Source organism: Salvelinus sp. IW2-2015, unplaced genomic scaffold, assembly GCF_002910315.2.
Source record: "Salvelinus sp. IW2-2015 unplaced genomic scaffold, ASM291031v2 Un_scaffold1716, whole genome shotgun sequence".
NCBI lineage: Eukaryota > Metazoa > Chordata > Actinopteri > Salmoniformes > Salmonidae > Salvelinus > Salvelinus sp. IW2-2015.
The window spans coordinates 116299-141448 of NW_019943104.1; the positions used below are offsets into that span (position 1 = coordinate 116299).

The 25150-nt window shown below is 40.1% G+C and overlaps 2 protein-coding genes and 1 pseudogene across 2 annotated transcripts; all 3 read right to left on the bottom strand.

Moving 5' to 3' along the window:
* Positions 1-1093: 1093 nt before the first annotated feature.
* Positions 1094-2771, bottom strand: LOC112071776 (thyrotropin-releasing hormone receptor-like). Its single transcript, XM_024139206.1, has 2 exons — positions 1977-2771; positions 1094-1507 (listed from the first exon to the last, which is right to left on the bottom strand). The coding sequence occupies exons 1-2, from the start codon at positions 2769-2771 to the stop codon at positions 1094-1096; spliced, it is 1209 nt and encodes a 402-aa protein (XP_023994974.1).
* Positions 2772-9550: 6779 nt separating this feature from the next.
* Positions 9551-11055, bottom strand: LOC112071777 (osteoclast stimulatory transmembrane protein-like; annotated as a pseudogene).
* A 2044-nt stretch (positions 11056-13099) lies between these two features.
* On the bottom strand, positions 13100-24265 carry LOC112071770 (Na(+)/dicarboxylate cotransporter 3-like). The gene is made up of 13 exons (XM_024139203.2): positions 24063-24265; positions 23184-23449; positions 20349-20512; positions 19424-19484; positions 19123-19302; positions 18106-18231; positions 17819-17911; positions 17477-17581; positions 17245-17342; positions 14996-15108; positions 14632-14793; positions 13800-13937; positions 13100-13693 (listed from the first exon to the last, which is right to left on the bottom strand). Exons 1-13 carry the CDS (start codon positions 24177-24179, stop codon positions 13505-13507), a joined length of 1812 nt encoding a protein of 603 aa, XP_023994971.1. The 5' UTR covers positions 24180-24265; the 3' UTR covers positions 13100-13504.
* Between the last annotated feature and the right edge of the window lie 885 nt (positions 24266-25150).

Below are 25150 nucleotides of genomic sequence, written 5' to 3' on the forward strand. Positions count from 1 at the left end.
ATTGTGCATGTTCATTGATACAGTAATTCTTATTCAACATGACCTCACCTGGGATTTGAAAACACAAGCAAACTCTTGGTTCATGGCATTCCGATCATCCTCTTATACTAACTACCAAGTCTGTGCAAATGATCAGTTTATCTGACTATTCTCTCATCATTGGTTTGATTTACTTATTTCAGCAATTTTAGTTTTTTCTGTATAGTTTTCTTATGCTGGTGAGGTTTTAATGTTACTCCATAATCACTATGATAAATACAATAGTTTTCCTTGAGTGTACTTAAAAGTACACAGAATTGAGATTTACTTTCAATTGCAAAGTGTAGCAATAGAGGTGAAATCAGTCATTGACACAGACATGGTTGTGACTACATAGCAGGAAGATAAGAATGCTGTGAAGCAAGATGTTATGAGTTCAAATCCCATGTTGAATATAAATTACAGCATAAATGAACATGCACAATGTAATCATGTATATCAAAATGTAAAATATGTAAGTTGAAAACATTGTACGTTAAAAGCTCTGTTTGTTTGTCACAACTAGTTCCACAGCGTTTTTTTAGGTAAGATGACCTAACAATAATTTATAGTTGACAGAATTTTTGCCTACGTTTTCTCAAGTTGGAGCTAAGTTGGGCCAACACATTTTTAGATAGTAGTTCAGGTAACACTTGGACCGAAAAGTTGAGTAAACCCCCAAAAAATGTTTGCGGAAGCTGTTACTGAGTAAGAATTAGTTGAAACAATGTAGTATGAAAGTGTTTCTGATAAATGCAAAGATTAAACCCAGGATAGTCTCCAAGGAACCCTCAAGGAGTTCTACAGCCAATCTTTTAGATTGTTTGGGTGACTTAATGTCTTTTAACAAGCAGGTAATGGGTTTTTAATTAGAAATTCTGAGGTTTGGCCTGTGCTATAAGATTGCACAATATATTCGAACAGTAAATACAAGTAAACTACAAAAAAGTATATGTAATAAAAAAAAAGCGCTAGTAGCCTACTGACTTCTGACACATGGCAAAAATAATTACGTCACATTCACTTTATAAAACCTCACTTTACACAAATAACTTATTTCTATTTTGTCCATCTATCAGGCAACGCTGAACATAGTGCCGGTGTTCCCACACTTATCTGTGAAGTTGACCCTCTTAACACTAGTGTTACCAAAGCTGCTGACATCCTCCTGCTCTGTCTGCTCAGGGCTCTCATGGGAAGAGTCCTTCATGACACTGTAATACACTGGCACATTGTACTTGGTAACCTTCTCTGGGTCTAGTCCGTTGCCCTTGCAAAGCTTTTTGAAGGAGGCCCGGAACTTCTGAGACATCAGGTTGTAGATGATAGGGTTGATGGCACTGTTGGTGTAGATGCATAAGCGGCAGAAGAGCAGGAACCATGTGTTTAGGTAGGGTGGGTCCATGAAAGAGTTTACCACCACCAGCGTCCGGTATGGCATCCAGAGCAGGGCGAAAATAATCACCACCACTGCAAGCATCTTAGTAACCTAAATTATGGGGCACAGGGCAAACAAAACGAAAAATGCACAGTGCGATAATTGACTCAAATGTTGCTGGTAGTTTAAAAAWATATATTATTATTATTATATACATTTTTTTGACTGATGAAAGGCACTTTATGCCTGCAAATCAAATTGCAAAAACAAAACAGTGTTTTTCTGGTGTAGTGTAGAACAGTCTAATGATGGTAAACAGAGGTGATAATAACAGAATTCCATGGACTTTGAAACCATTACTATGAGCCTGCTGTGATGTATCCTCCCTTTCTTGAATTACAATCCAAGTAGTATGCCCACATGATGTGTCCAGTTAGGATTGTTGTAATCCCATACTACATTGATAAACTGTCAAATGCTGTATTCTAAATTATTACTGTGAACACATTTTGTACACTATTGTCAATTTAGAAGCCTTTATGAAGCATTTATTACTATCCTCCTGATCTGATGAGCCTACCTGTTTTCTTGACGTCACTGCACCCTTGTTTGATTTGCCCAACACCTTGACTGTGCTGCTGGAGCGTCCCTGGTGTATAGAACCTTCACTATTGCCGTTGAGATTGGTTGGCAAGGGGCTCATGAATAAAATCCTTGCGATGAGACCGTACAGCACAACAGCCACAATCAGAGGGAGGACATAAAACAAAGATAAGTCTAGAAAGTAAATTGGCATGTAGAGGTTTCTTGAGACACGGTAGCCACAGCTGACCAACACCCCATTGGCGTAGACAGTTTCGTTCGTGTCCACTAAAAATAACCACATCGTGCAGTAAAGCGAGGTGAAAATCCACACAAAAGAAATTATCCTCTTCGCCCGAGACACAGTGCAAATAAATTGCGCCTTGATGGAGTGGCAGATAGCAATGTAGCGCTCAATGGTGAAGGCTGTGATGGAGCAGGATGATACATTGATACCCAGGTATTGCAGGTATGTGATGCAAAGGCACCCAGCATAGCCGTATATCCAAGAGTCGACTACTTCAGAAATATTAGGTAAACCGGCCGCTAAAAGGACAATAAGGTCTGCAATAGCCAGACTGACAAGATAACAGTTAGTAGGGGTCATCATGTGCTTGGTGCGCAGCACAACCAACACCACCATTATATTACCCGCTATCCCAACTCCGCATATTATAAGTGCGAGAACAATTGTTATAACTTGTACTTCCATAGAGTTCTGTGGCATATTAATCAGAACTTCATTCTGTGTGAAATTGATGACATCTTGAAAAGTGTCATTAGTATTCTCCATGGTGTTTTACTTGTGTTGGCACATTTCTTCTGCTTTAATTTGCCTTGAGGTGGAACAGAATTAAGATACAAATGATTCCAAGATTGCCCAGAATATATCAAAAGTTATAGCGAACCAATTATTTTGTTTCATAATAAGATACACATATCAGTCAATCATCATGTGAGATGACAAAGACATTTGAAATGAATGAAAGAGCTACTATATAACAATTACAATAACTGAAAATAGGCAGTTTAGCGACCATGGTTAGGAATGGTCTAAGCTTCATAACTCACCAAGTCCAGCTGATATCCACAGAGACAGTAGTAAAAGGACTACTATGTCTCTCAGTAATGCTGTACTACTCCCTCATCTCTGAACACTCTCTCTCTCTCTCGCTCTCGCTCTCTCTCTCTCTTTCTCTCTCTCTCTTTCTCTCTCTCTCTATCACTCTATCTCTCTTTCCATCTCCATATTCAGCCACACATCAAATGGTGCAGTGTCCTTACTGCTGCTTTGGGCCATCTGATTAGGTTTGTTCCTATGGGACGTTATCAACGTCTATGACTATGACTGTGACTGTGCGAGGTGATGATAACCCAGCAGTTAACCACAGCAAAATTATAGACTACAACTCAGCCCTGTCTATCACTAGCAATGACAATATAATATTAATTACTAAACTATGAAGTGTGTACACAATGGTTGCATAAATGCTGGAAATATGTCCCTTGTTTTTATCATGAAGATGAGCAGGGTTCTTTTTATGTCTTCTTTTGGGCAATTGAGACCAGCTAATATTGATGATGCACCCCCCTCCTTTAACCTAACTCCTAACCCTAACCTTAACCCTAACCTTAATCCCTAACCTCTAACTCGTACCCCTAGCTCAGCTAAAGTTAGCCATTTGTAACATATCATACATTTAGCAAACATCATACGAATTGTAATTCATAAAAAATGAAATGGATGATGGACATCTACAAATTAATACCATTTGAAACACAACATAGCTTACTAATTGAAGCCCCTCAGCACTCAGCCAACCTCATCATCTAGCAAACCTCGTCTGGTTTTCTCTCAAACAAAGACAACACATCTAATGAGCGTCTTGGAGCGCATCAGAGAGTAGGCTACTCCAGCCCTACTCTGTCAGCAGGTGGACAGAGCTGTCCATGCTATAGCTAATTCTGAGTGGTTGCTTTCCTTCAGTCAAAGATTGTTGCGTCCCTGTATTGTTAAATTAAGCTATGTAATGTACAAATACACTGCTCAGGCAGATCACTTTTGACCATGGGTCTCTCATAATCACCCCATTTGACAAAGCTTGTTTTACATTTCCCTGATGCTTAATTAGTGACATTTTTCTTGTATGCTAGCTTGGATTAGAATCAATAGATAAAGTTACAGGCAAGATATTATACAATTGATTCACTTTATTTTTATTTTGGTACAGAACCAAAGATTTATGACAAGAGAAATTATAGGATTTATACATTTTTTCCAGGCCTCACAGCAACAAAGCATATTATCTTGACAAAGTCTTGAAGTATGGGGTAAACATGACAAAAAATGAAAAGGGACAAAATGGCTGGATTAAAAATAGATGAACAGGCATTATATTAATACACTGGCTAAAATAGCCTTCTGATGCCTTCTCGGAGTTGAAAGTAATGTGCTGATAAAAATGCAGAAGCCTTTTTAATATATGACAAATGAAAACAGTTTTTGTATTCCAACATAAGTCCAAGAGTTACAGAAACAGTTTTTGCTCTCAGAGAGACATTAAATTAGTTTTATGTGTCATATGAAAATAAGTTTTACACAATCTAAACCATCATTGACCAGAAATAATAAACAGTAATACCAAAACACTAAAACAATAATCATGCTTGTTATATGTGGATTTTAAAACATTATTTTATTAATTAATTTGTGCATATGAAATGTCAAACTGTAAGACTGTGCCAAAATACTTCCCCTCTGAACATGAATCTGAGTCTAATAAATTTTATGTTTTATGATCATGTAAAGAGTATAATGAGTGTTATTCATAACCTACTTGTGCCATAAAAGCATCTCAAATGCACTTAGTGACACCTAGTGAGGCTATGTAGACATCAAACCAACTGTCGTCTGTGGATTGTGGAGTTCTTCCTTGCAGTAAGAAATAAAGTCATAAATGGTCCTGTTCCTCAAGCGGAGTAAAATGTGTTTTATCAACATCTTTTAAAGCGTCAACCTTTTACAATATAAAAGATTGAGTGAAAACACTTGGGATTGTATGTTATATGGTATTTATTTAGTCTAGAAACATGGTCACATGAGTGTATTGTTGAGAGGAGGCAGTCTGGGCGTAAAGTGGTGCTCCACAACCAGGAGAAAGGTCATATTACTGTGACTCAATAACAGGATGCCCTGTCCTGTCCTCAACAGGCCCTTTGAATCAAGGAGGGCAGGATGTTGGCACTGGATTCATTGATTGTATTTTAACACAGGGATAAGCCTGCTTGTGTCACTTTGGAGTTTATGTTTTTTCCAATCTATTTTGTATATTACAGAATCAGTTGAATTTGGAAATATTGAAAAATGTAATCGACAAATTCTCTCAGCTGACAGATGTAGAGACTCATGTTTTTTTGTTTGTTGAGATTCTAAAATAATTCACTACTATTATAATGGCAAGAAATTAAAACAGGATCAGGGAAAAGCATTAAAAGCAGTTCTTTAGTTCTACAGCAGAGGTCTCCCTAAACTACAAATAATAACAGCAAGTCAAGCTTCAAATCAAATCAATCCCATTTTATTTCTCACATGCTTCGTAAGCAATAGGTGTAGACTAACAGTGAAATGCTTACTTGCGGGCCCTTGCCAACAATATAGAGAGAAAAATAATAGAAACAATATAATGACACAAGGAATTAGTACACAATGAGTAACAATGGCTTGGCTATATACACGGGGTACCAGTAACGAGTCGATGTGCAGGGGTACGAGGTAATTGAGGTATATATGTACATATAGGTAGGGGTAAAGTGACTAGGCAACAGGATAGATAGTAAACAGTAGCATACGTGATAAGTCAAAAGAGTAAGTCCAAAAAGGTTCAATGCAGATAGTACGGATAGCTATTCTGTTAACTAGCAGTCTTATGGTTCGGGGGTAGAAGCTCTAAAGCAGGGGTGTCAAAGTCAAATGGACGGAGGGCCAAATAAAAAATTTAGCTACAAGCCGAGGGCCGGACTGTTCGAATGTTCATTGAAAAAATTTTTAAATGACGCATATAGTCTAGTGACCTAATTGACCTACTGAAAACCTAACAAATATATTCCAATATGATCAGATAAATAAAGCAATATTTTCTTATGGCTCTGTCAGTAATCTTTAATTTTCAACAGACACAAAAGACAAATTTCCTTTATATAAAATCCCCATAACATGAACATTAAATGAAAGAAACCGGTATTCAAGGCACCATCAGTAGCCTATATTTCTATTTTAGCAAAAGTGGGCTAAATTTACTTCAAAGAAAAAAACAATAATAGCAATTTTCTATCATCCACTCAACTGAAATATTTTTAAAATATAATTGGATTGAAATACAATAAAATAAAGTGCAAAAATCTATTAATCAAAAACAACACTTTGTTTAAGGAGAGTAACATGCAGTGAAAACAAATATTAAACTTTAACTTTTAAACTGAACTGAGTAAAAACTCTAAATATTGATTGCACAGTAATGTTCACTTGTTTGAGGTTGAGGGTATACTTGGTGGTGTCCATCTTTTCACAAGTTCATCAATGTTCGGGTAAGGCTCTGAGCTGAGGAAATCCTCAGAATTGAGTGGAGGTGTCAGCAGTAAGTCGACTTCTTGTGTGATGTTTGTTCAGGTTCATCAAGAAAAACAGTTGTTCACACAGGTATGTGCTGCCAAACATAGACAACGTTTGAGCAGCCTGGATGCGCAGCTGGGCATTGTGTCGGGGAGGAAACGGCGAACTCCGCAGCACCACTGCCGCATATTTTGCCCTCAGTGCATCATTGCATTGGAGGTCAATCAACTCCATTTGGAGGTTTGGTGGTGAGCTTTCCACGTCAACAGCAAATGGGTTACGAGCAGTTCCAACCTGCTTTTTTGTCTTCAAAGTCAGCAAATCGGCGTCGAAAATCAGCGGCAAGCATACCTATTTATCAGCCAACTGTGCACTCGGGAACGCACTGGTAGAGAGCTTCTCTTTCATGGTCTGGCAGCTGGAAAGTGGCTCAAATTTTCTTTCCGCACTGCGTCTCCCACAGAGTCAGTTGTTTTAAATGCCTTCACTGTACTGTACATATCAGAGATGACATGATCCCGACCCTGCAGCTGCAAGTTCATTGCATTCAGATGACTCGTAATGTCACACAGAAAAGCCATTTCACACAAGAAACATTTCGTCTCGGAGTTGTGTTGTGTCTTTCCCTTTGCTGTCAAGAACAGACAAATCTCCTCACGAAGCTCGAAACATCTGAAGCACTTTCCCTGGCTTAGCCATCGCACCTCTGTGTGATAAGGCAAATCACCATGCTCCGTTTCTAACTCCGTCAGAAATGGCTTGAACTGGCGGTGATTCAAACCTTTGGCTCTGATAAAGTTAACTGTGCGCGTGATGATGCTCATTACATGCTCCATTTTCAAGGCTTTACCGCACAACGCTTCTGTGTATGATACAAGATAAGCTGTCAGCTCACCTGTCGCGTTTTCCTCTTGCATCTTTCCCGTATCTTCGCCACCAGTCCGCTCCTGTGTCCACACATCGCAGGTGCTCCGTCGGTTGTCAAACCCACGAGTTTTTCCCAAGGCATCCATCTCATTTACACATCTTGACACCTCTTCATACAAATCATGCCCGTAGTTGTGCCATGCATAGGACGTAAAGCCAAAAACTCCTCTGTCACGCTTAGGCTGGAGTCCACTCCGCGATGAAAATTGACAACTGGGCAATGTCAGAAATGTCGGTGCTCTCATACACAGCCAAGAATGATGCACATGAAATCTTTTCCTTTTTCACAAGCTGCTCTTTTAGATTGATGGACAACTGGTCTACTCTCTCGCAATGGTGTTTTTGCTCAGACTCACATTTAAAAAGAGGTGCCTTTTTTCTGGGCAAACTTCGTCACAAACTTTAATCATGCAGTTTTTGATGAAATCCCCTCCGTAAATGGCCGGGCTGATTTAGCGATCTCTTCTGCCAAAATAAAACTGGCCTTGACAGCAGCCTGGCCTTGTGATTTGGCTTTTTTGAACAGAGCCTGTCGAGATTTGAGGCCTCGTTTTAATTCCTCTGCCTTTTGTAGCCTTTGTTCCATGTCCATATTCTTGTTTTTGTCCGCGTGTTTCGTTTCATAATGTCGTCTCAGATATACTCTTTCAGTACCGCCACACTTTCCACACAGAAGACACACAGGTTTCCAGCTACCTCCGTGAACATATACTCCGACTCCCACCTTGTTTGAAACCCCCGGTTCTCAGTGTCCACCTTCCGTTTTGCCATTTTTGATGGGTATCTGAAAGTTAATTTTACTGTGATGCTGACGACTGCATTGTGCCCAATTAAATATTGAAATGAAGCAGCCTACTGCTCGGTGCGTCACCGTTGCATTGTGGGAAATGTAGTATTGGTGCGTGTAAAAGATCTGCGGGCTGCCGGCTTGCTGCGGTCTGCGGGCCGGTTCTAATAATAAATCAAGATCATCCCAGGGGCCGTAAAAAACCTTCTCGCGGGCCGGATGTGGCCCGCGGGCCTTGACTCTGACATATGTGCTCTAAAGGGTCATGTTGGTTCCAGACTTGGTGCATCGGTACCGCTTGCTGTGCAGTAGCAGAGAGAACAGTCTATGGCTTGGGTGGCTGGATTCTTTGTCAATTTTTTGACACCGTCCGGTATAGAGGTCCTGGATGGCAAGGAGCTCGGCCCCAGTGATCTACTAGGTCGTACGCACTTCCCTCTAGTCGGATGCCAATCAGTTACCATACGAAGAGGTGATGCAGCCAGTCAAGATGCTCTCAATAGTGCAGCTGTATAACTTTTTGAAGATCTGATGGCCCATGCCAAATCTTTTCAGCCTTCTGAGGGGGAATGGGCATTGTCGTGCCTTCTTCATGACTGTGTTGATGTGTGTGGACCATGTTAATTCCTTAGTGATCTGGACACCGAGAAACTTGAAGCTCTCTACCCGTTCCACATCACCCCCGCCAATGTGGATGGGGGTGTGCTCGGCCTTCCGTTTCCTGAAGTCCACAATCAGCTCCTTTCTCTTGTTGACGTTGAGGGAGAGGTTGTTGTCCTGGCACCGCTGCCAGGCTGTCTCATTGTTGTTGGTGATCAGGCCTGCCACTGTTGTGTTGTCAGCAAACTTAATGATGTTGGAGTCATGTGCAGTCGTGGGTTAACAGGGAGTACAGGAGGGGACAAAGCATGCCCGCCTGAGGGGCACCCGTGTTGAGGGTCAGCGTGGCAGTTTTGTTGTTGCCTGTCCTCATCACCTGGGAGCGGCCCATCAGGAAGTCCAGGATCCAGTTGCAGAGGGTGTTCAGTCCCAGGGTCCTGAGTTTAGTGATGAGCTTGGAGGGCACTATGGTGTTGAACACTGAGCTGTAGTTGATAAACAGCATTCTCACATAGGTGTTCCTCTTGTCCAGGTGGTAGACTGCAGTGTGGAGTGCAATGGAGATTGCGTCATCTGTGGATCTGTTTGGGCGGTATTGCGAGTTGGAGTGGGTCTGTTGTCCATAGAAAGCATAAATTAAAAAGTGTTGTTAAAATTTTTGCCCTGTTTCACCTGTATTCTTCAATAAGAAATGAATGATCTTTTCCTACTGCTTTTTGAAGAAGGATGCAGACACTTTTCTGAGGATGCTCCTAGTGTAGAACTCCAGAAACACCATGATGTATCCCACCAGACACAGTAGTGCCAATAAGACCCTCACTCTCAGGTCTGGTGCAGATGGCTCTACATCACAGCGTAATGCCTCTGGGCTGAATGTCCAGTCATACTGCTTGTGGAAGTTTGCTAGTTCTGTATCCCACAGATAGCTGGGATAATACATACTGTAGGCCTGGGAAGCGCAGCTGAACCTGTCAAAGAAAAGAGAATCCAGTCACCATTTGTTCAATGTGTTATTCAATTTCATATTATTATTGATCTCAAGGCTACACATTATGTAATGTCACATTATGTTCTGGGATGTGCCTGATCGCATTTCGAAAAGTATCAATATTAACATACCTTATATTTTTCACAGCTATGCAGACAGATGTAGCTGGAACATCCAACAGCCAAGGCCCATTCACTGTAACTAGATGGTACACAAAAATAACAATGAAATACAAAGTCACCAATACACTCTTAGAACAAAAGGTGCTATCTAGAACCTATAAGGGTTCTTTGGCTGTCCCCATAGGAGAACCATTTGAAAAAAATGTTTGGTTTCCAGGTAGATCCCTTTTGGTTCCAGGTAGAATCCTTTTGGTTCCAGGTAGAATCATTTTGGGTTCCATGTAGAACCCTGTCCACAGAGGGTTCTACAAGGAATCCAAAAGTGTTCTACCTGGAACCTAAAAGGGTTCTCCAATGGGGCCAGCCAAATAACCTTTTTAGAACCCTTTTTTTCTAAGAGTGTACTATTGGAGCAAGACATCTGGTAAATTCCTGTTTTGTTATTTTACAACTTGTGGAATTAACCATATTTTTCAGGTTAGTTGGTTTTATTTGGATTCCATCATCAGATGACTTTTGCAACAACTGTCTTGTGATGTAAACATTGTCAAACTTAACTGAAATGACATGACTTCAGGTATCAGGCTGATTCAGCTATCAGATATATTGCAAAGTGAGCCACCAGAATTCTTTTTGACAGAAGTGTATACTCCTCTAGCAGTTTCTTGGCATTTAAAAAGTCACTCTCAATCTGCTTGCTTACTGTAATACACCTCTTTTTGATCTCTGACAAGTCAATGTGAGTAAATTTATCACATTTTCTCTGTCTGGTAACAATATTCAGTTCTTCCTGTTTTACTTTGATAGCTTATCTAACGAGATCTCGCTTTGCTTCTTGAAAAAGCTCAGATGAGTTTAAAAAAGAGCGGGCAAAACCTTCAGTTGCACTTTCCCTTTCCCAGTGCATGGGTAACTTTTGAAAAAGGAGCTTATCATTCAGAGTCAATGTCACATAGATATGTGTAAGATTGTTCTCAAAGGGGACAGAAGGGCTCTTGCTCATGCTCACATGCTAACGCACTCACTCACATGGACAACCTATGAATCAAGTTATTGGGGAAAAGTGTGAGCTGAAAATGATGAAAGTTGTTCAAATGCTTGTTCAAAAAATAATTTAGGGAAGTATTGGAGATTTGAAAGGTGCTACAGGATATGAGCAGTGTGGTACAGATGTAAGATCCTAATTGGATCATTCTTTTGTTGCTGAGAATGTTCCTGTTAAGCAGGAAATGCAAACTTGTAGTATATTTTAGTTTTTAAAAGGTTTGTAATTTCCACTTTGAAATGTCAGACTTGATTTGCCCTAACAAAAAATGTATCAGCCCCTACTAAAAAATTCCATTAATTATAATCCACATAATAATTCACATTTCCTGTTGTGCCAAGATTATTTTCCTGCTATAGCAAACTGGCTTAAATGAAGATCCTACATCTGTGTCCTATTTATAGATCTAAACATAACCCTGTGCGAAGTCATTTATACTTCTACTGACTAATAGGAGGAAGTATTTTTATTATCTGGGAATCGATGAGCATGTAGAGAACCTTCGACAAGTTGAAAAAGGAAAGGATCTAATCAACCCCAAATCAATTGTATGTGTCAGAGTCTTCCAAAACTAAATGTTCAGCTAGGTAAAATCATTTACTGTATATTTGATTGGTTGAGCATCAAGGTCTAGCAATTTCATGTATGGTACGACTTGTCAAACTTCCTTTTCCAACATTTCGTAGTAAGTTCTTCTATTTAATGTGTGTTCTGTGCTGCTGCGTTTCTTGTGTTCTGTTGTAGTTTGTCTTGTTTACTGGGGCCTACCCCAATGACCCCTCTCTCACACTGAGTAACTAACTACCTTCGGGTTCTGCAGAGTTAACCATGTGCCAAACCTTGAGATTGCAGACACTTTACAACACCAAACAGACATTATAAGGAATTTACAGCCCTGCACCATTCTTTAGAGAAATAGGGGGCAAAATACTGTATGTCTGCTTGGTTTAAGACACATATGAAAAAATTGTGTTCAAACCACATTTCAATATAACCTTCATTCAAATGTTGTTCGCCTCATTTGGCTTGTTGAGTATCTTGTTTGGTGCTGTCAGACACACGGCTGTTAAATAAGACTTGATTGCACTGTCTATTCTCCTTACTACATATTATGCTGTGTCACTTGGGTCAATGATTAAAAATGACTATAGAGGCTTGGCCCCCTTCTGAATATTAACCCATGGTTTCAAGTTCTTCTGTTATATACATTACTGTGTTGCATGTTTGTTGGTGCCTGCTCACTGACATCAGCTAAATATATAAATTCCATGGATTGACGAAAAAARACACTAACTCATTTGCCATTCAGTTTTATTTGGTAACGAGAAGTATTAAGAAAATAACAAATCTACAAAATGTGCATTGATAAAGCTAAACGTATTACACGAAATAATAATAAAATCTATGGTAGAAAATAGTTATTTTGATTTCCACACACCACATTTCTAATGATTATTTCAAATAAAATAAGATCAGAAAATCATGATTTATGGTTTTAAAAGACACAATGAAAAGTAAAAATGACGTTCTGTGTGTAACTTACAAAAATATGTTAAAACACATGCAGCCAGTGACCCCCATGGCCTAGGTAAGTATGTTTTATGAATAATTCACAAACTCCTGTTATGTGTCAAGACAGTCACAGTTTACACAGCTAAAGGTCAATGGAGGATTGAGTTCAAGTGTCATTTACCAGTAGGTGGAGGACTTGGAGGATGAGAGTTCACTGTCATGAAATGGATTGGGTTTATAATCATCAAGCAGACTGCTAACACCCTAATCAATAAGGATTACCATCACAAACACTATCCAGGGAATGTTACAGTGAGGTACAGTATGAGATGCACACAGTGATCAGTGCAATGTGGCACAATGACCATCAGAGGTCACTAAGATGCAATTCATTTCAGCAAGCATAGCGAGAGATGAGACAAGACATCACAGGTGTCTGGACAAAAACTATGCCCGACATGACTTGTTGTATAACTGTGGAAGAGAACGCAACAACAGACAGACCAACCACTGTCTATTCTGTCGCCCCCCCGCCCTGCCCAAACAAATTATCTTCCAATGGAAAAATGTCATAGGGACCTAAAACAAATCAAGGCAAAACACAGGACACATCTGGGGAGAGCAGGGGTTCGTGACAAACATGAAAATGAGCTGATAGAAATTGGTATAATCTACATGACAGAGTAAGTAGATCACAATGAGAGCCTGAACAAAATATAAACCGTTAAAAAATCAAAACTCATATACAGTAGACTGATCGAAAAAGGACAGTACCTTAGAAACATGGTATAGCCATCATACCATAAGCTAAATTACTTAAAGTAACAGCTAATTGTCCCCAAGTCTATAGTTATTGACTTTGTACATATTCAGAAATTATGATCCAGTATTTACTATATAATACAGTATAATAATTATACTGGATAAGCTTCAGATCTACGGTAAACTAGTAAGGTTGAAAGGTGAGTCGGAGGGGAACTGTATATCTGTGACAGTACTGGACATGTTGACTGGACGAGCCCAGTCTGGATAAGTCTCCAAACTGAACATGGCACGACCCCAAGTGTTCATGGCCAGAGAAACCGATAAAATGCCCAAAATGTTCATCACAAAGCCTGTTTTCACCTGTAAATAGAGAAACCAAACAGATGTATATGCTAGAATACAGTACCTTTAAGTTTAGGAACAGTCTGACATATGGTCATACAGTATATCGGCATAAGGATCTTACCATGTCCTTCACCAAAAGATGGCCAGATGCAAAGGCAATGGAGTTGGGAGGGGTGGAGACTGGCAACATGAAGGCAAATGAACATCCTGTTGTCGCAGGTATCATAAAGTAAAGAGGGTTCACCTTGACAAACATAGCCTGTCAAGAGGAGACAAACACATTTGTTGCTATTCTTTTGACAAAATTGTATTAATGCAAAACTAATAACACTTTTAAACACTTTTCTTCAGACAAACACAAGGAGCACACACGTTAGTAAGGAGTGAGTGAGTGAATCCATCTCTAATTCAATAACTGGGAACGATATTCCAAATTGTTAGTCGTAATTTATTTGGCTTGGGAATTTCACTGAAGATAAGTAAGTATGGCGCACTTGTCATGGTGATACTGGATGATACGATTGAACGATACTGCAGGACATTGTCACTCCCAGCCAAAGACAACTGGTTACTGATAACTGTAGTTAATGTCCAACAGACATACAAATAGACCCAACAGCCATGGTGCTACGCTGACAGATCTGTTAACCCCATGGCAAACACTAAAAAGGTAAATTGCTGTGGGAGATTAGAGTAGAGAGCACCTATTTCCCCATCATATTTTCCCATGGGGAATACTAATCCATGAATTAGTCATCCAATGTAGTTCAAGGCTTTTTGGTAGATAACAAGGGATATTCAAATACTACACACAAAATACATGTCTTCCTTCAAAATGATTACCTACTACAGTAGGCCTGTCCTTTTCATACCCACAGGGTACGTCAATCTCAATAATAGAAACATCTAACTAAATGTTGAATGTTGTGGTCATGTCATAGATCACAGCTCACCAGTTCAGCGATGACGGGCAGGAATATGATAATGGTGGCAGTGTTGCTGGCAAACTCTGTGAAACAGGCCAGGAAAGCTGTGATGAACATGACGGCCACAGCAGGGGGGACCTGGGCAATAGGCTGGAGGTAGGCTCCTATCCACGCCGCCAGTCCTGACTCCTATATTATACAACAGGGACAGAGCATCAACAGACAGCCCCCATCTCAGTAGTAGCAGAAATAGGTAAAAAGTATATAAATCACCACACAATAGATATTTGAATGTGAGTTGAAGGGATTTCATATCTTTGTGCATCATTAAACATCAACAGGTTTTACCCATAGGGCATATTGATTCTATATGTAAATTCTATGATTTTACCTCACATCCCTTGGCCATGGCAAAGCCTCCACCCAGCAACAGAATGATATTCCATGGGACACATTCCTGTGCTTTCTTCCATGATAGGAGAGGAACATATGGAGTATTTGATGCTGAGGAAAACATGACAAGGTATACAATCAACCTCGGCCCACCAGCCAAATCCAGGTCAACCACCGAAATCTCAGAATATCTAACCTGCAAGTGGCCTTGAAAAGGAGTAATAAAGAAAAGGCGGAAGGTAGGGGTTAGAGGTTAAAATAAGGGTTAAGGGTCAAAATATGGCCATGGCTGGTGTTTTGTTTTTCTCTCGGGTACCGCTGGGCCAGAAATGTTTCAATCCCATAGAAAATGTGTGGGTAGAACTGAAAAAGCGTGTGCGAGCAAGGAGGCCTACAAATCTCACGCAGTTACACCAGCTCTGTCAGGAGGAATGGGCCAACTTATTGTGGGAAGCTTGTGGAAGTCTACCTGAAACGTTTGACCCAAGTTAAACAATTTAAAGGCAATGCTACCAAATACTAATTGAGTGTATATAAACGTCTGACCCACTGGGAATGTGATGAAATAAATAAAAKCTGAAATAAATCATTCTCTCTACTATTATTCTGACATTTCACATTCTTAAAATAAAGTGGTGATCCTAACTGACCTAAGACAGGGAATTTTTACTAGGATTAAATGTCAGGAATTGTGAAAAACTGAGTTTAAATGTATTTGGCTAAGGTGTTTGTAAACTTCTGACTTCAGCTGTAGAGCAGAGTAAACAGAGCAAACCAAAGTGTGGCGACACACTTTTGAGAGATGAATAATAATCACACAAACAAAGGGGCTACAGTCTTACCTCACAACAGTTTGCTGCTCAGACTAATCTACGTCATTAACATTCCTCAGGTGATTTACAGTACCTAACAACAGAGCCAATGCAAGTTTTGCACTTCAGAAATGGACTAATGAAAGAAAGAAAGAATATTCTACTTTGATAGTAGTCAATGATACAGATGTAGGATCTTAATTGGAGCCAGTTTGCTACAGCAGTAGAATAATCCTTCAGCAACAGGAAATGTGAGTTATTATATGGATTATAATTAATTGTCATTTTTTGTAGAGGTTGATACATTTTTCATTAGGGCAAATTAAGTTTGAAATTTTAAAGTAGAAATTCCAAACTTTAAAAGCCTTTTTAAACCTTGAATACACTACAAGTGTAGTGTATTCTACGCTGTGCAGGAAAATTCCTGTAACAACAGCGTGATCAAATTAAGATACGACATCTGTACTGTAATTTATTTCTGGTGAGGCATGATGTAAGGGATAATCAACAAAGGCCTCTGCATTCTATGGAAAATAATGAACGATGCAGAAGGTGTGTTCAACAACGTGCTAGCAGAGTGGAAATGACCTTCCAAGGAGTTTCATTATTTTCCAGAGAATGCATAGTTGATTATCCCTTTTATACCATGGCTATAATTTAAAGAAATGTGTTCATTTGCTGGTAGAAATGTGTTCAACATCCACTGAAGTAGCTAGTAAGTGCATTAGTAGTTGCCGTGGTAACCAAACAGGCTCGCTAGTTTGGCTAACCAAACCATGAATTCTAGCTTGCCATTATGAAAATCGAATTCAACAATGCCAATAATGTTTTCAATTCGACTTTTGTTTTCAAAAGCAGCTCAAATATAGAACATGGAAGAATGAACTATAGCCATTGAATTCTACCGTGCAAATATACCATGCGTTATAGGGAAGTATTCAACAATGCCATGGTATAATTAATATTATAAACTGGGTGGTTCAAGCCCTGAATGCTGATTGGCTGACAGCCGTGGTAAATCAGACCGTATACCATGGGTATGACAAAATATTGATTTTTACTGCTCTAATTACGTTGGTAACCAGTTTATAATAGCAATAAGGCACCTCGGGTTTGTGTTATATGGCCAATATACCACGGCTAAGGTCTGTATCCAGGCACTCAGTGTTGCGTCGTGCTTAAAAACAGCCCTTAGCTGAGGATAATTGGCCATATACCACAATCTTTGGGCCTTATTGCTTAAATAATGTGAGTTTAAAACCCTTGATCTACAGTATATGCATACAGCTGCTCCATCTAATCTTTTGATTCGAAAACATCCAATGTGTCCTCTATATCAGTACAGAAAGGTGATATGACTAGAGGCAGTGGTATTTCCATCTACATATTCCAAAATATTTCTTATTATTTGGGACATGTCCTTTCAAGTACTGACCTCTAGAATCAAACCACCAGCTAAGAGAGGGCTTCTGGGAAGGGAAGAAAAATAGGATTGACACAATGATCACTCCAGTGGTCGCATCTGACACATACCTACAGTAGGAAGAGAATCAGAGAAGAGGAAGTCATGATGCAGCTGGTTTCCTCATGCCTCCAGTGAATTATACAGACATTTCCGAGGTAACGGGTAGTGCCTTGTTAGCTTGTAGCAAGCTTATCTGTCTTACCCTTTGTTGAAAAATGTGGACCATCCAGTTACAAATTTGGGATCTCTTGTGAACAGGAGAACGGCAAACAAAATGAAAAAGAATGCGATGGATCCTTCTGCAAAACTAAAATGGAAGATGGAAATTGTTGTCATTGAGGAATCCCCGTCATTGAGGAATCCTTAGTCCTGGAGGGTTGTAGCAGGATTTTGTTCCATCCAACTGAATAAAATAAACAATCTAAAGCATGCGAACAATGTGGCCCTCCTGAACCAGAATTGGCCAACCCTGGTATAGGGCATGATTTAAGATTAGAGCATGTTGCCTGTGATTTAGTCTAGAGATAAGGCTAGAGTCCCTTACTTTATGGGGCCTAGTTTTCTGTAGTCTTCATCAATAACAGCCTCTGCTTTTTTCTCTGCTTGTGCTCTTTCGTCCTGTTTCTTCACACATAACCTGAACACAACAAATAGTATTAAAATAGTGTGAATGTATCTGACAGGTAGGAACATGTATTACTTCATATTATTTTAAAAAGTGTACAGGCAAAAATCTTAGAACTCTAGCACAGACTGCATATATAATCATCTATGGTCACGTTTTTATATTACACACTTTTGAGGAACTTAGATTTGATTTGACCACCATACCGCGTATTCAAGCCCCCGTAGAGGAAAGAAATCCACAGCCATGCCAAGATGAGGAAGAGCACCATGAGAGGAAAGGCGAATGCAAACCAAGAGCCAAAATTTATCAAGTCGCACTCTGGGAAGTAACTAGGACACAAATAAGCAACTGTCAAAAACGGTACAGCAAACATGAAAAAAGTAGTCTTTTATGGTCTAAAATGTAACATGTTCTTCAAACACAGCTATTTGCCAGTAAAATCCTAACTCAGGTTGTCAGGTTGGTGTCATATGCCTTTAAAGGTCCTCAATATCATATTGCTCTTGCCTCTTAGCAAGAGCAATTTCTCAAGAAAGAATTTAGCTAGGACTGTCTGAGTGGGGAGGGGGAAACTGAAAACTAGCTGTTATTGGCAGAGAGGTTTAGAACTCTTTCTTATTGGTCTATTGACTCATTTGGTGATGCCACCAGGCAGGCCAAAACTCCATCCCACCAAAACCGGCTGAAATTTCCGGCGGTCTTTTCAAACAGCTCTTGAACTAAAACTGCAACGCTGCTGAATTTTTCAAACTCAACAGTTTCCCGCATGTATCAAGAATGGTCCACCACCCAAACGACATCCAGCCAACTTGACACAACCGTGGGAAGCATTAGAGTCAACATGGGTCAGCATCCCTGCGGAACGCTTTTAACACCTTGTAGTCTACGCCCGACAAATTGAGGCTGTTCTGAGGGGAAAAGGGCGGAGGTGGGGGGGGGGGGGTGTTCCTAATGTTTGGTATACTCAGTGTATATATAAAGCACAGGAAAATCTAATTTTTGACTGCACTGGGGCTTTCAGAGGGACTTCTGAAGTCTGAAACAGAGCAGTACTCATCTTTTTTCATAATGGTTAAAACCCTTTCATAGACCTTCTCAGGGATACTTTTTCTCCTTACATACCTTTATTGCTCTATCTGACGGGCCTGTGAGGTCTATGAGAGGGTATGTACAGATACAGTAGGAGAAAGAGAGATCAGTCAAGTCCTCAACTTGGGTACCTCTTAAGTTGTCCAATGAGGATGAGGTTTGGCGCCGTGCCTGTCAGGGTGGCAGTCCCTCCGATACTGGCAGCGTATGGGATACAGATCAGGAAGCCTTTCCAAACCTTCATCTGGTACTCTGACTCTGTCCTGATCTCCTGTGCAGTCCTCCCATTTGACCGCACCATCCCATCAGTTCTTAAGATATAATATAGGGAAATGTAACCAAACAGATTGTAACAATGCTAGTAAATAGCTACATGATAACCGTGAACCCAACATGAGAGCTAAAATTGTTTGTTTATGCTTCCTTTCTTACCCATCTATAGACAAGATCTGTTTTTCAGAGGGCAGTGAATGCAGCTTTACTTGTGATTGACCTGATGGATGTTGAAGTTAACAGGTTGTTAGAGTTATTCTCTCCATTGTTCACTGTGCAGTGACAAATGACTAAATATTTTTAAGGACAGGCTTAGAGATAATAATTCCATATTGAATACCAATTTGAAGGAGATTTAGGGGGTTATCTAAGTGTAACTGCCTCTAAGGAGAATCAATATGTTTCCCATAAACCAACTAGTTTGATGCTACAGTATACATAGCTATAGTATGAATGAGACAAGCTATAACAGAGATATTAACAATTTATATGTAATCAAAGCCTGTGAGTTCCAGTTTTCTAACTAGCTTGTCTGTAGACCTCTGTCATATTTAATAAATGACTTGAAAGGTGGCTACTATAATCAATAAATTACCATTTGAATATTGAATAACTTGACATGTTGTGCTCTGAAGGCAATATGATAGTTCACACCCTGAGTTACATATTACAGTTTTAATGTGGAAACATCATTCTTAGCTATAGAAAATTAAAGTATAGTCTGTTTGTCTGTGTAAGGCAGGTGTCAAACTCATTCCACAGAGGCCCGAGTGTCTGTGGGYTTTCGCTCCTCCCTCTTATTTGATTGATGAATTAAGGTCACTGATCAGTTAGGAACTCCTCTCACTTGTTTGTATAGGTCTTAACTGGACACAAATTGAAAGGAAAAAACTAAAATCAGCAGACACTTGGCCCTCCATGGTTTGAGTTTGACACCCTTGGGTAAGCACTACAAACAATTAGCATTAATTCTACCCTTCAGTGTTGATAGACTACATTTGTCCTGGCTTAGCTACTGTATAGGTCTTAATCTTTTCGCTAGATGTGTGTGGGACAGTTGGAGAAACCCTACACAGCAACTCACCCTCTGTCTCCTCTTTCACCTTGCAGTTCTCCTTCAGAGTGGCCAGGTCCCCAAAGAGGCTCTCCAGGATGGCGTTAGCAATGGGAAGCATCATGGCCGTTGTTGCTGTGTTGCTGAGCCACATGGACAGGAAGGCAGAGGTGATCATCATTCCCAAAATCAACCTGTATGGGGAGAGAGATGGGCACATGGGTCAGGTGTAAGTGGAGTGACAAATCAATACTATGATTATCAATAACATTTCTGATAACAACTGGCCTATGTAAAATGGTAGAGAATCAGCTCGAAGACGCTTTTCAGTGGTATTGTTAACAAACACGCCCCCATAAAGAAAATGAGAATTAAAAACAGATTTAGCCCCTGGTTCGACCGTGATCTTGCCGAGTTACTCCACCTTAAGAATTGCATTTGGCGAAAGGCACACGCATACTCAGGCTGACTGGCTATCATTCAGGCAAATGAGAAATAAGTGCACTCAGGCTATCTGGAAGGCCAAAGTTAGTTACTTTAAGGAGCAGTACTCTCTCTGTGGGTCTAACCCCAAGAAGCTCTGGAAAACGATTAATGACCTGGAGAATAAACCCTCCTCCTCACAGCTGCCCATGTCCCTTAATGTTGATGATGTGGTTGTTACTGACAAGAAGCACATGGCTGAGCTCTTTAATCACCACTTCATTGTCAGGATACCTATTTGACTCAGCCATGCCTCATTGCCCGTCCAACATTTCCTAATCTCCCACCCCTTCTAATGCGACTATCCCTGATGCATCTCCCTCTTTTTCCCCTGCCCCGCTACAAAGTTTCTCCCTCAGGCAGTTACTGAGTCCGAGGTGCTAAAGGAGCTCCTTAAACTTGACCACAAAAAAACATCTGGGTCAGATGGTTTAGACCCTTTCTTCTTTAAGGTTGCTGCCCCTATCATCGCCAAGCCTATCTCCCACCTTTTTAGCCTCTCTCCTTTCTGGGGAGGTTCCCATTGTTTGGAAGGCAGCCACGGTTTGTCCTTTATTTAAAGGGGAGATCAAGCTGATCCTAACTGTTCTAGGCCTATTTATATTTTGCCCTGTTTCTCAAAAGTRTTGGAAAAACTTGTCAATAATCAACTAACTGGCTTTCTTGATGTCTATAGTATTCTCTCGGGAATGCAATCTGGTTTCCGCTCAGGTTATGGATGTGTCACTGCAACCTTAAAGGTCCTCAATGATGTCACCATTGCCCTTGATTCTAAGAAATATTGCGCTGCTATTTTTGTTGACTTGGCCAAAGCTTTTGATACGGTAGACCATTCCATTCTTGTGGGCCGGCTAAGGAGTATTGGTGTCTCTGAGGGGTCTTTGGCCTGGATGGCTAACTACCTCTCTCAAAGAGTACAGTGTATAAAGTCAGAAAATCTGCTGTCTCAGCCACTGCCTGTCACCAAGGGAGTAACCCAAGGCTCGATCCTAGGCCCCACGCTCTTCTAAATTTACATCAACAACATAGCTCAGGCAGTAGGAAGCTCTCTCATCCATTTAAATGCAGATGATACAGTCTTACACTCAGCTGGCCCCTCCCCGGATGTTGTGTTAAATGCTCTCCAACAAAGCCTTCTTAGTGTCCAACAAGCTATCTCTACCCTTAACCTTGTTCTGAACACCTCCAAAACAAAGGTCATGTGGTTTGGTAAGAAGAATGCCCCTCTTCCCACAGGTGTGATTRCTACCTCTGAGGGTTTAGAGCTTGAGGTAGTCACCTCATGCAAGTACTTGGGAGTATGGCTAGACGGTGCACTGTCCTTCTCTCAGCACATATCAAAGCTGCAGGCTAAAGTTAAATCTAGACTTGGTTTCCTCTATCGTAATCACTCCTCTTTCAGCCCAGCTGCCAAACTAAACCTGATTCAGATGACCATTTTACCCATGCTAGATTACGGAGATATAATTTATAGATTGGCAGGTAAGGGTGCTCTCGAGCGGCTAGATGTTCTTTACTATTCGGCCATCGGATTTGCCACCAATGCTCCTTATAGGACACATCACTGCACTCTATACTCCTCTGTAAACTGGTCATCTCTGTATACCCTTTGCGATGCTTATTTATAAAACCCTCTTAGGCCTCACTCTCCCCCTATCTGAGATACCTACTGCAGCTCTCATCCTCCACATACAACACCCGTTCTGCCAGTCACATTCTGTTAAAGGTCCCCAAAGCACACACATCCCTGGGTCGCTTCTCTTTTCAGTTCACTGCAGCTAGCGACTGGAACGAGCTGCAACAAACACTCAAACTGGACAGTTTTATCTCAATATCTTCATTCAATGACTCAATCATGGACAGTTGTGGCTGCTTTGTGTCATATATTGTTGTCTCTACCTTCTTGCCCTTTGTGCTGTTGTCTGTGCCCAATAATGTTTGTACCATGTTTTGTCCTGCCACAATGTTGTGTTGCTACCATGTTGTTGTTATGTTGTGTTGCTACCATGCTGTGTTGTCATGTGTTGCTGCCTTGCTATGTTGTTGTCTTAGGTCTCTCTTTATGTAGTGTTGTGTTGTCTCTCTTGTTGTGATGTGTGTTTTGTCCTATATTTATATTGTATTTATTTTTTAATTTTTAATCCCAGTCCCCCGTCCCCGCAGGACACCTTTTGCCTTTTGGTAGGCYGTCATTGTAAATAAGAATTTGTTATTAAATGACTTGCCTAGTTAAATAAAGGTTCAATAAAAAAAATAAAAAAACATGATTATGTATATTTTGCCATATGTAGTGGATTCATATTAGATAATGGAAAATAATCCCAAAATATAAATTATGATAAATGTATTACTGTTGTATATATGGCGATATAGACTTCTCACCAGGCTGGTTTGACTCCAACAATCTTAAGAACTTTCAGAGCTATTCTGCGATGCAGACCCCATTCCTCGATAGCTGATGCCATCACAAGACCGCTGAGAAAGAGAAAATTGGTATCGAGGAAGTACTGAGGGCAGACTTTTTGGGATGGAAGAATTCCCATTGTTGGAAAGAGGCAAACAGGTAGCATGGCAGTGACAGCTAAGGGAAGAGCCTCTGTGCACCAGAACACAGCCATTAGCAGCACCACATACAGACATTTCCCCTCCTGAAAAACATAACAGAAACATGTTGGTGAACATTAAGAGTAAATGCCAAAGGTTATCTATTTCATTAATGTTTGTATCACGCTGTGGAAAGACAAATGTATAAGGAATGTACTTTTTTTCTATGTGTGGAATTGCAAAATTAGGGGGGAATTGTAAATAAATAAGCCCATGAAGTTATTAATAGCTGGGTTAGGTCTCCAATTGGGTTATGGCTATGATTAAGAGGGGTGAATGGAGTTAGGGTCGAGTTATTAATGTGAGGATTGATGTTTTAGCTATATGATGAAGCGGGACCATGTCCTGTTTTTAAATCTAATGGCACGTTTTATGATCCTGATTATAATTTCAGTGAAGTCTTATTCCAACAGATGTTGGTTTAATGGGTGTTCAGATTTAAAGGCAGGTGTGGATATTATTAATCATATCAGTTTTAGGCTATGTGGCAATACTGTATTTAACCATTGCCTGACTTTCAGTAGTAGGTCATGACAATTTTATGTGGTTCAGCAATTTGGCTTAGTTATATACAGTTATAAAACTACTTTTTCTTGTGAGTTAGAGAAATAAATGGTTAGAGTAGCAAGATGTGTGTTTCTTCCAATAACCACTTACCTTTTCCGGTAGACCAAAAAGTAACGGGAGGAGAATAAGCGGAGTGAGGACGAGAATAAGTTGTTTCTTGACGCACCAAAGCTTCTTAGCGAACGTTGATATTGTTTCCATTTCCATGACGAATATTATTTTATTGAAGTGCACCAACGCTTGTTATGTGATGCCGGAGTGCAGAATTTTGAAGCCTCACTTTTATCACTTTGACTCCGTTGTTTTTGCCCTCTTGGAGAAGATTAACTATTGGCTAACAGGTTAACTCATAACGCATTGTTCAAGTTATTAGGGATGCGCGCGCAAGTTGAGCTTGCTCTGTGATTGCACAATTTGTATGTGATTTATTGTGTTTTACTGATAATAACCAACATTTTAACAATTCCAGTAGTCTTGTCTTTCTGGTTCCTCCCTGCAAAATGGATGCCAGCCATGTCAACAGTCATCAAAAATCATTCATGGTTGATCACACAAGGGAAGGGGCCACATAGGTAAACCATGTAAACTTCATTTTAAGAGGATAGGGACTTGAACCACAGACATGTGCCACAAAGGTCCGAATTTTGCAGAAATCATATGTTTGGAAACAAATGGAGACCAAATACATGGAGATTACAATGGTAATCTGTAACACGTGACTATACACAGTTAAAATAGGCAGCATTTACACCTGGAAGCCCAATTCTGATATTTTTCTCACTAATTGGTCTTTTGACCAATCACATCAGATCTTTTCACATCAGCTCTTATTCAGAGCTGATTTGATTGGTCAAAAGACCAATAAGTGCAAAAAAAATAAGAATTGGGCAGCCTGTGTAAATGCGGCATTTAGTTGTTTTTGGTAGATAATTGATAGATACATTCTATTGTTTTAGTGGCTGGTTTAATAAAAAGGTGACTTCAGTTCATTGTTGATTTCAATGGTGGCTCCCGCCATTGCAGACGTTCCTTTAAGCGATAAGCCTAATCGTAAATTCTCCATCTACAAATGTGAAGTGAGGACATAGGCTATTTTAAAAGACATTGGTGTTAAAAGCAGGATAAAAACTTGGTAGCCAACTGTCTGATCTGGCAATGCTCAATCGAAGGCAATGGCA

Coding starts and splice junctions, on each gene's coding strand:
- LOC112071776 (XM_024139206.1), bottom strand. CDS start 2,771: ATGGAGAATACTAATGACACTTTTCAAGATGTCATCAATTTCACACAG. Junction 1,508..1,976: donor CAGTGACGTCAAGAAAACAG/GTAGGCTCATCA, acceptor CCCATAATTTAG/GTTACTAAGATGCTTGCAGT.
- LOC112071770 (XM_024139203.2), bottom strand. CDS start 24,179: ATGGAAATGGAAACAATATCAACGTTCGCTAAGAAGCTTTGGTGCGTC. Junction 19,303..19,423: donor CAGATCTTGTCTATAGATGG/GTAAGAAAGGAA, acceptor TTATATCTTAAG/AACTGATGGGATGGTGCGGT. Junction 14,794..14,995: donor CCATGGCCAAGGGATGTGAG/GTAAAATCATAG, acceptor TGTATAATATAG/GAGTCAGGACTGGCGGCGTG.